This window comes from Zea mays, chromosome 1, assembly GCF_902167145.1.
Source record: "Zea mays cultivar B73 chromosome 1, Zm-B73-REFERENCE-NAM-5.0, whole genome shotgun sequence".
Lineage (NCBI taxonomy): Eukaryota > Viridiplantae > Streptophyta > Magnoliopsida > Poales > Poaceae > Zea > Zea mays.
Window position 1 is genome coordinate 15086510 of NC_050096.1, and position 11550 is coordinate 15098059.

Consider the following 11550-nt stretch of genomic DNA (forward strand, 5'->3'; position numbering starts at 1 on the left):
TGTAATTTTATTGTAAAAGTAGACTTAATGATCTATCTAACGATATTTTATATACTATAAATACTATTATTTTATATATATTTGGTTAAAGTAAAAAATATTTAGCTTCTCAGTCTCAGAAAACAATAACGGCACTTGTTGTGGGACTGACCGACGACGGAGTAGTACAGTATATTCTCATGTTTAATAGATAGATACAGTAGCTGTTACTGCTACACATGAGTACACAGTATATTCTCATCTCATGTTTAATAATAAGAGAGATAGATACAGTAGTTGTTACTACACGTGTACGTGTTGTGCCTGACTGGTCGTACGGACCGCCAAATTGCCATATAGGATAAGGATGTGATAAGATTGATTGGGCTCTGTGAAAAATACAAGTTGCCTTTTGCTGTAGTAAGTGGTTGGTGAGCGAACTCTGAGGGAAAGGGGTAGAAAGCAGGGCCCAGGGCCCAGGGGAACATAGATAGCTGTCCCAATGTGTTGCTGTTGCTCATACCTTTAATGTTCCCTCGTATTAAGTATCCTTAATTGCACCGGAATACTATTAGAGTACATATAAACACATTTAATATGTGATATCTCGAGGGTTTCTAATGATTAATTAAAATAAAAATAACAAAAGCTCATCTCTACACGATTCTCCATATATATATTGTCTCTTAACTATAGAGTCTCTTAGGGCCTGTTTGTTTACCTCAATGGATTATATAATCTGGATTATTTTTGGAGGATTATATAATCTGGATTATATAATTTGGATTATATAATCTGAGTAGTCCTGTTTGTTTACCCAAATTATCTGGCGTGTTTCTGTTGGGCGACGGGCTTCTCCGATCCGATAGGCGCAAAAACGATTCGGTAGATTATAATGGCAATGGTGGGTAATTTCTAGGAAACTTGAAAGGGTAGTGGGGAAGTGGGAAAAAAATAATCTGAAATAAGCACCTCCTCACTTGCTTATGGATTATCATAATCCAAGGTATTAGATTATATAATCTGGGAAATAAGCTAGACTGTTTGTTTGCCTCTTAGGATTATTTAATCCAGATTATATAATCTGGGGGGTAAACAAACAGGCCCTTAGCAAGTCTCTTAGCAGTCTCTTATGCTTGAAAAATTGATCTAGGGTCTTTATGTTGTACATACCCTTAAGGACATATACAACACCATTAAATATCTCGTCTCTTAAGCGATCTCTATAAGATTAGGTGAAAAAAAATCAGGAGAACGTATTTTCGCGAAGAGCTTGTCTTGTACATGACCTTTTATAAGTATAAAAGACTAGTATTTGTGCAACCCAGTTAATAGCCGTCCCTTGAAATTGTCTTTATAGTTAATATATTTATGATTTAAAGACACTTTCTTATATGAATATAGTCTTTTATATATGCTTGAAAATCGATACAGGAGCCCAGAGTTGTACATGCTCTAAGATGCATATGCAATGGTTATTTCACCACAAGTTTGTAAGAATAGCATTAGATGGATCGAATGTTGCTGGTCAATGCGTTCATTATACATGCAAGCTAAGTGCAGTACATTGGACGTACATATACTACTAATAGCCTCATTAACCTTTGATGATCCTTTGTATTAGAACATTATATTATCCCAGTATATTCGGAGACATTGTCTGAAACTGCATCATTGGTCACATGTCGAGAAACAACCCACTCCAATTTTTTAGAGAAATAAATAGAGTAACACGACGCTTTGCTGATGCTAAAAGAGAAAAAAAAAACAAACTTGCAACACCGCTTCATCACAATTCACAAATTTATATATGTGTGAACAAAAAAAAAAGCGAACAAAACGCGAAGACCAAAAAAAAAATGAAGACGCAAAAATAAAGATACTATCAAAACTCAAACCAAAACCTACCTAATTAAATTACACCGCATCTCCGCTTATTGCGCTTACAAACCCCACTTTCCACCATGATCAGCTACTAGCTCCATCGCATATCTCGCAGCTACGACCTCGCCGATCGATCAGATCATACACAACCTTGCTTACTCGCTCTCTCTCTCTCTCTCTCTCCCTCGCTGCTCCACTCGCCAAGAATCGATCCTCCGCTGTTCCATCTGGCTGCATCGAACGTTGATCGCAATTGTGGCATTGAGAATTATTATTTCTTGTGGCGGGGACAAGAGGAGGCGATCTATCAGTGGAAGTGCTGGTGGTCGGCCCACGGCCAGAACGGCGGCGGCTCGTCGACGCCGCACAGGAGGTTGCCGAAGCTGGCGGTTTCCGCGGCCTGGACGACGACGGCGCCGCCGCTGCCGTGCTGCTCCAGCTTGGGGGCGGAGGTGTGCAGGAGCTGGTCGATGTCCACGCCAGCAGCAGAAGCAGGACGGCCGCCGACGGAAGGCGGGTAGAAAGGGATCATGCCGCCGCCGCCGGCGCCGGGCGGCGGTGTGGGGTCCAGGGGGGCCTCGGACGCCGGCGCGCGCGAGATGTCGAGGTTGATCTCGGAGCTGTTCTCGCTGCGGTTGCTGCAGGACGCCTCCGTCTCCTTGTTGAGGTTGATCAGCTCCGACGAGCCCCCTGCCTCCCTGCCCTTCAGAGACAGTATCTGCATCGGAACCGATCAGTTTTTGGCTGTAAGCGTAAATGCACACAATGCGGCATATTATATCAATGGGGCATTGTCTGTGTTGATGTCAATCGAGTTCCGGAGAGATGATCGTCTAATCAGTGAGCACTGGTTCACTGCAGCTAGCCTAGCTAGCAGCTACTAGCTGCTAGTACAGGCTTGATGCGAGATTCATGGTACTGCTGCACGGCATGGCATGGTCCCAAGTCCCAGCTTGAGTATCGTAGCGTCGGGTAGAAAAAAAAAACAAAACAATGAGTACTGAAGGAAGCAGTACATTTGCAAGCACTCGGATCCCAATCATACGAGTACTGGCTGTGGCAAAAGCTGTGCAACGTACGTAGTACAATGCGCACGTCATTTGCAGTGCAAATCCGACGAGAAAAGCTAAAAGCTAAGGCGCACAGAAAGTGTGTAGTATGGTCTGTGACGAGGCACAGAGACGAGACGAGAGGACCGGGATCTGAACGGGCATGATGAAGCCATTGACTGCGCCAGCAGCAGCATCTTCCTCGTTCAAGACTCGACGCAGGTCACTCAGCTCTGCCTGCATATTCTGCTGCTGACCTTTCCAAAAGCTCTCTCTCTCTCTCTCTCTCTCTCTCTCTCTCTCTCTCTGCCTTTGCAGTTGCTCCAGCAGCAAGATTCCACAAAGGCAGGCAGGGCAGGGCAGGGCCTGGCCAGGCGGTGGTAGTATAGTACGTGTACGCGCGCAGGCAAATGAGTCAAGGCAGGTGAAAAAGGCAGCGGCGCCCAGGGCCGGGAGGGCCACGCATCCAACAACCTTTTCTGCTGCGTGCACTGAAACCCACATGGATCCCAGCTGAGCTGTGCTGTGCGGCTAAGCTGCTGAGCCGCCACCCACCAATCATTGAGCTGGGAAGCCAGCCATGGACGACCGACCCACGCCCACGCCCAGATCAACATCGCGATGCGGATGCGGATCACAGTTCGCGCACGCAGGGGCGACGCACCCGGCAAGCGCACGCAGCTAGCCTAGATCCGGGACGGCCGCGAGTGGCTACCCGGCGCCGGCGAGGATCGGAGGACGCCGCGCCAGAGATCGAGACGATCGAGCACGAGAGATGATCGGATCGGATCGCATGCGTGTACGCTATCACACACAGACCTCGGCTTGGAGCTTCTTGTTGTGGGAGAGGAGGGCGTCGTTGTCGGCCTTGACGGCGTCCAGCTGGCGCTTCAGCGCGTCGTAGTCCTTCTCCAGCTGCTTCGTCTTCCACCGCGCCCGCCGGTTCTGGAACCAGATGGCCACCTGCCGCGGCTGCAGGCCCAGCGCGCGCGCCAGCTGCAGCTTGCGCTCGGGCTCCAGCTTGTTCCCGAGCTCGAAGTTCTTCTCCAGCGTCCGCACCTGCTCCACGTTCAGCCGCCGCTTCTTCTCCCCGCCGGCCTGGGACCCGTCGTCCGACAGCTCGTCCTCGTTCACGCCGCCGCAGCCGTTCACCTCCTCGCCTCCGACGACCTGCACGTCCGCCCCGTACATCGGACGCTTCCCCAGCATTATTGGCGCCATACCTGCATCAACCAACGACCAAGGGCCAGCGCAGGAGCGCATGTCAGCACCAGCGGATAATATGCATCAACCAACCGAGTGATGATTCCATCGATCTGCGCGTGACCTCTGAAGTCCTGGAGCGAGGGGCATTGAGAAGAGGGGAGGAAGGGGTTGTGGTGAGGATGAAGGGGAGGAGCAGCGAGGTGGTGCTTGTGGTGGTGGTGGTGGTGATGCTGTTCTTGATGCTCATGATCGGAGGGTGTCTGCTGCATTTGGAGGAGGAAGTTTGGAGGGAAGAAGGGCGAGGGTGCGGACGCCATGCCATTGCTGGCCATTGGCCTCATCAAACGAGGAGGGCAAGCCGCATGGGCAGTATTTGAGAGAGAGAGAGAGAGAGAGAGCTAGCACTGGGGGAAATAGAGAGTGGCAAGGAAATGCAATGCAACTATAGCACTGGTGGTGGTTGTTATAAAAAGAAAATAAAATCGAGATTATATATATATATATATTAAATAAAATCAAAATAAATACTAGCGTCCCTTACGACGTCATTATATTCACATCGGCTATAGAAAATGATACAAAGTTAACTATAAATTTACAATAACAAAATTACTTTCCATGTTTAAAATCATAGTTTTTTTTATCTTATTCTAGATCAAACTACCAAGTTTATAAAAAAACGTGTCAGCATCAAATTAGTAAAGGCCCTGTTTAGAAGCTTGTTATTTTTTAAGTTTTAAAGCATACTATGGTATTTGATGATACCATGCTCCTGAAAGCCAAAAGATGTTTGGTTGTTACTGATAAAACAGTTTCAAATACTATAGTCAACCTAAAACTACAGAGCACACCATGAGGTTTTGAAAAACTGCTTCAGCAATGCTTTATTTTACAAAAAATTATCAAAGAAATATAGAGCACACTACAAAAGTGACCAAAATACATCACACCCTAGATCAATAGTACTCTATCCTTGTTTTAGCATTATTAATATTTTCTTTCCTGATAATGTAATTTAATTATTAAAATACATGATGTAGGGCTTAACTCTTGGGTCACAATTTGGTTTTAGTGCCTTAAACAATTTAAATAATATAATATTGTAATTTTAGACACTATTTTAAGGCATCTTGTTGAAGATGCTCTAACTACTGATGTATAGAGTAGAACGTGGCTTCCCAACAGGATGAGGGGGGTTGTGCTCATTGTAATGTTGTGTTGCCCTCGTCCCAAACAGTACTCAGTATTTTGTAAAATCGTGGGTTTATTACTGTAGTTTTTTTAAAACCCTAGTTTTTGTCATGTTTAAATGTAAACATAGTATTTCAAACCGTAGTGACCGAAAACTTTGCAGGAGAAATAACATATGTTTTCAAGCAATTCGTAGAACAACGTCGGTTTCACCAAATTAATTCGAAAAACAACATTCCATCTATATTTTTCATTATTTTATAGCTTACACCACATATAGATAGACCAAATTACCCCTATTTATTTCACAACCCATTTTTATCTCTTCTATCCATAAGAAAAACATAAATAGATAAATCATACAAGCTCTATTTTTATAGTGTTAAACATATAAATATGCACATATATTTTTTTTACAAAGGAAGAAGTTTAGATTTAACTGTTGAACTTCAAACCTAGGCATCTTCGACATCGAGCTATTAAAATTTAGACAAACTTTTCACCAAAAGGTCTTCGAATGTACTTCCTCTGTTCCTTTTTATTTGACGTGGTTGTTGATTTTTCAAAAACTTCAATCGTTTGTCTTATTAAAAATATGTTCTATAAAAATTACTTCCACCATCCGAGAATATAATTTTGAAGTTCAATTGTTAAATATAAACCTCCTTCTTTACCTAACAGTGGCGGACCCAGGATTTGAATCTAGGGTAGTCAAGGATAAAAAAGTTGACATGTAATATCGTATATAATTCGGTACCGCATATATCTAATTTCTATATGGTTGATACCTGATTAGAAAATAACAAAAATGTCATATGTGTTTATTTGGACCAAATTCTAGGGTAGTCGAAGGCCTATCCAAAACATTCCTAGTCCGCAACGGTTATAAAACATATGTGTTTATTTGTATGTTTAACACTATTCTTAATAATATAAAAATATTGCTTATATATTTGTATGCATTTATGTTGTTCTTATGGACTGAATAGATAAAAAATAAGGCTAGGAAATGATAGGAGCAATTTGGTCCCTTTTCTTGTGAGCTGAGAAATTAAAGAATGAAAAAATATAGATGGAGTGTTGTTCTTTGAATCCATTCGATGAAACTGATGGTGTTCGTTGAATTGATTGAAAATGAGTGCTATTTTCTGAACACTATCTCAAAGTCACTATCGGAATTTGGCTCTTTGCCGAGTGTTTTTTGTCGGACATTCGGCAAAGGGCTCTTTGCCGAGTGCCACGCAAAAAACTCTCGGTAAAAGAAAACACTCGGCGAAAAAGTTCTTTGTCGAGTGTTACAAATACAACACTCGGCAAAGAACTCTTTGTCGAGTGTTTTTTTTCCAACACTAGGCAAAGACAATTTCAAAATCGCATTTTAAAGCAGTAAATTAATTCAAATGAAAAGGTTTTCAACTATAAATTTGTATAACTCATCATGAAGTACAATTTATATATTGAACATTTATTCATATGACAAAATAAAAATAAATTTGTTCATAAAACCTATATCTCTCTCGTAGTTTATAAAACTACGATACGAGAGAGATGTATAGAATTTGTGCATATTGTTGTAACCGTCATGTGAGATGAACAAATGACCAAACAACCAAAATAAATTTTGTAGATCTTGAGAAGTTATAGAAGTTTGTAGTTGACAAACTTTTCATTTAAAGTCATATTATCAACGAAAACTACGTCTCAATTTAAAAAATTTAAAATTTGAATTTTGAAAATGACCTCGAAAGAAAAAACCACCAACATAAAAGTTGTAGGTATTGAAGAGTTATGAAACTTTGTAGTTGACAATGTTTTGGTTTGAAATCATCTTGTTATGCAAAACTATGTTTGAATTTTTCAAACTATCTCGGATGGAAAAACCACCAAAATAAAAGTTGTGGGTCTTGAAATGTAATGAAATTTTGTAATTGACAAATTTTGGATTTGAAATAATCTTATCATTGAATAATTCGTGTGAAGTTTTCAAATTTAAAATACAAAAGTTGTAAACGGTCTCGGATGTAGAAACTATTAAAATAAAACTTGTAGATCTTAAAAAGTTATGCAACTTTATAGTTAGTCACATTTTCAAATAAACTTATTTAGTGCCTTAAATAATCAAATTACTCTCGGTTTGTTATAGTACACGAGGAATGAAAACGTAATATAGACATAATTGGTGTAGTAGTTGTCGGCGTTTCGAGACCGGGGGGTCCCTGTGCCGACGAGTGAATGTCGTCGCGTGCCCTAGCCCAGATGGGTCGAGCGCGAGGGCGAGCGCGAAGGGGGGAGAGCGAGGCGGCCGGAGACCGGCGTGAGAGAGGTGGGAATCCCGCGGCCTTCGTGTTCGTCCCGTGCCCAGGTCGGGTGCGCTTGCAGTAGGGGGTTACAAGCGTCCACGCGGGAGAGGGAGCGAGCGGCCCCAAGCGAGCGCCTGTCTCGTCCTCGTCCTCGCGCGGCCAACCCTCTCTAAGAGGGCCCTGGTCCTTCCTTTTATAGGCGTAAGGAGAGGATCCAGGTGTACAATGGGGGGTGTAGCAGAGTGCTACGTGTCTAGCGGAGGAGAGCTACCGCCCTAAGTACATGCCGTTGTGGCAGCCGGAGAGATTTTGGCACCCAGCTGGCGTGATGTCGTGGCCGTCGGAGGAGCGATGGAGCCTGGCGGAGGGACAGCTGTTGGAGCGGTTGAGTCCTTGTTGACGTCCTCTTGCTTCCGTAAGGGGGCTGAGAGCCGCCGTCGTCACAGAGTATGCGGGGCGCCATCATTGCCTATCTGGCGGAGCGAGCCAGATGGGACACCGGTCTTGTTTCCTGCGGCCCGAGTCAGCTCGGGGTAGGGCGATGATGGCGCCTCCTGTTGACGTGGCTGGTCTGCGCCCTAGGTTGGGCGATGTGGAAGCTCCTCCGAAGCCGAGGTCGAGTCTGTCTTCCGTGGCCGAGGTCGAGTCCGAGCCCCTGGGTCGGGCGAGGCGGAGGCCGTCGGCTGAGGCCAGGGCGGAGTCCGAGCCCTGGGGTCGGGCGAAGCGGAGTTCGTCGTCTTCTGGGGCTGAGCCCGAGTCCGAGCCCTGGGTCGGGCGGAGCGGAGTTCGTCGTCTTCTGGGGCTGAGCCCGAGTCCGAGCCTTGGGTCGGGCGGAGCGGAGTTCGCCGTCTTTCGGGGCTTAGCCCGAGTCCGAGCCCTGGGTCGGGCGGAGCGGAGTTCGCCGTCTTCCGGGACTTAGCCCGAGTCCGAGCCCTGGGTCGGGCGAAGCGGAGTTCGCCGTCTTCCGGGACTTAGCCCGAGTCCGAGCCCTGGGTCGGGCGGAGCGGAGTTCGCCGTCTTCTAGGACTTAGCCCGAGTCCGAGCCCTGGGTCGGGCGGAGCGGAGCTTCCTATGATGCCTTCGGCAGGGCCTGACTGCCTGTCAGTTTCACTCTGTCAAGTGGCACCGCAGTCGGAGTGGCGCAGGCGGCGCTGTCCTTCTGTCAGGTCGGTCAGTGGAGCGGCGAAGTGACGGCGGTCACTTCGGCTCTGCCGGCTGGGGGGCGTGCGTCAGGATAAAGGTGTCAGGCCACCTTTGCATTAAATGCCCCTGTGATTTGGTCGGTTGGGGCGGCGATTTGGTCAGGGTTGCTTCTTAGCGAAGGCAGGGCCTCGGGCGAGCCGGAAATACGTTCGCCGTTGGAGGGGAGCCTCGGGCGAGACGGAAATCCTCCGGGGTCGGCTGCCCTTGTTCGAGGCCATGCCCGGGCGAGGCGTGATCGAGTCGCTCGAACGGACTGATTGTAATACCTAAATTTGGAAATCGTATGAAGAGAGAATTTTTCCTTTATCTATATGTGTGTACCATCTCTAGTTAATATCACATGTGAATAAACACCATCAAAAGGGGGATTGAGTAACCAATGACATCTAAATAAACCTTGCATCATGCTGAGTTTTACTTGATTGTGCATCTGTGGCTAATAAAATAAAGGTATTGTTAATAGACACCTGGATTTAAATTCTATTGTTGGAAAGAAAAAATTCTAAAGAAATGTGGAGAAAGGGAAAAGCATTAGCCATCACCAAATAAAATTTCTTGGAAATAAATTAATTTATCTCATGTCATATTCTAGTGTGGGATATTTAATTTGGAGACAAGTTTGTCACAGAAATCAAATTCAAATTCAAATTGGAGTTTGAATTGGGAAAGGGAGAAAAGAAAATAAAATAGAAAAGATAAAAAGGCTTCATGGGCCGATTCCATTCTATTCGGCCCACCTCCACATTTTCTCTCCCACTAGCCCAACAGCCAACCGGCGCTGACATGTGGGTCCGCGACGACAGCGCCCACAAACCACACGCGCGTTTCTCTGCCGTGCTGGCCCACTCGTCAGTCGTCCAACCAATCTCCACGCGCACGCCCGATTCTCCTTTCTCGCTGTCAGGTGGCCCGTTGCTCTCCCGCTTGTGCCGCGCACGGGTCAGCCTGACCAGTGGGCCCGTCCGAGCAGTGCCGTCTTCCACCCGACGCGGCGCCCTGTAACAACCCGCGCGGACCGCGCCGAGCTCCGTACCCTCCGGGATTTGTTGTGGGGGACCGATTCTCGCGGGGGATTGGGGGCATAAGATCACCATAAACGCCCGTCCTCAGCCCAGCTCCCCCCGTTTGAAATTTCTCATGCACCGAAGCTTGCCTAGGCTCAAGTTCGCCGCTGGTGCCGCAGAGTTGTTGGCTCGTCGCCGGCGCCAGCTAGGCTCGGATTGGGGGGGATCTGGTGTCCGTCGGTCCTGCCTGTGGTGTGGGAGCCGCGGGCGTACTGGGAAGACGGTTCGGGGCGGACGAACCTCGTCGTCGTCGTGAAGGTTCGCCGAAAAGCCGCGCCGCCGCGTGGACTGTGGTACTGCAACCCCAGATTGAGGTATAAACTCACCAACCAGCTTGCCCTTCCCTAAGCATGACGCAGCGTTGATCGAATTTGGAATTTGGGACTTGATTCATGGATATAGTGCGCTGGCCATAGTTGCCGCCGTGGGTCCATGCTTGCGCTGCCGTGGTTGTGCCTGGTACGCCTATGGCGCACCAAATTTACGCCACCACAGTATTCGCCATGGGCTCCTCATCGTTTTGCATCTATCGGTCGTGAAGATTGGGTCCCGATGCACTGGATCCACCATCTCCGGCGAGCTCAACGGCGGACTGTTGGGTGGCGCCGTTGCCGGAGTACGCGGGTTGGGGAAGAGTGCTCGCAACCGTTAGATTCATTATCAACGTCAACGATTAGAAGTCGAGCGCATCGTTTCGGCCGAGTGCGCGCGACCATTGATCCCTGATCCGAAGGTGGCGCGTTGATCTCGGTGATGTAGAATGCAGTCCGTTGATCGATCATCCGATGGCTGTGATCGCGCGCTAGTGTATAGAACCATGGATCTAATCTGGGCCATAGGAGTAAGATCGAGCGGCCCAAATATGTCGATACCCCTTCGGCCGCAAGTTTGTAAAAGAACCCCTCTGTTATTTAAGTATCAACCCGCCATCCCAATCCTCTGTGCGCTGGGTCTCTGGTTTCTTGCGCCGGGGACCCTGCTCTTTCTGGTATTTGAGGCCTAGTCTAGAGAACAGAAAAACCAAAGAAATGAATTTATAAATAGATTTTTAATATAAAATTAATGGCAGAAACTTGTTTAATTCATAGAAAATGCATATGAACTCCAAATTGGTCCATTCCAGTTCCTAAATTTTTATAATATTATTGTCTAACCATTAGTGTCTCTGTTTTAACATTAAAGATGATTTAAAATTTATCTAGCACTTAATCTTGTATTAAGCACATAAAACATTAGAAAATCCATAACTTAAAATCTATACCTCCAAATTTAATGATTCCAGTTCCTATGATCTCATTTTAATGTCTAGATTATTACTGTGTATTTTATTTACATGTTTGGTGTGATGTTAATTTATGCTATGCTATGTATGTATTGTGTTGATGCGAGTAGACGAGCAAGCTACAGAGGATTCTGAAGTTCAGCTGGTAGAGACTGCTGAGCAGGAGCTCGTGGAAGGCAAGTTGTGCCCTTGATCACTTCTTTTACCCATTCATGTTCTTATTAATCATAATGATCTGCATAGGTTAATTTTGATGGGACCCAATAGGTTACCCTAGATTTTGACTATCTTTATACCTTGTTTTACCACCGGTTTTACTACTAAATTTTTGGGTAGACATGCTATTGCTTTATGTGGTTTTGGGTATAGAGATATTCAATACTCATTGTTAT

The 11550-nt window shown here is 46.0% G+C and overlaps 1 protein-coding gene across 1 annotated transcript; it reads right to left on the reverse strand.

The window, feature by feature from the left end:
* Positions 1–1752: 1752 nt before the first annotated feature.
* On the reverse strand, positions 1753–4546 carry LOC100283939 (homeobox-leucine zipper protein HAT7). The gene is made up of 3 exons (NM_001366607.1): positions 4240–4546; positions 3732–4135; positions 1753–2581 (listed from the first exon to the last, which is right to left on the reverse strand). The coding sequence occupies exons 1-3, from the start codon at positions 4457–4459 to the stop codon at positions 2171–2173; spliced, it is 1035 nt and encodes a 344-aa protein (NP_001353536.1). The 5' UTR covers positions 4460–4546; the 3' UTR covers positions 1753–2170.
* Between the last annotated feature and the right edge of the window lie 7004 nt (positions 4547–11550).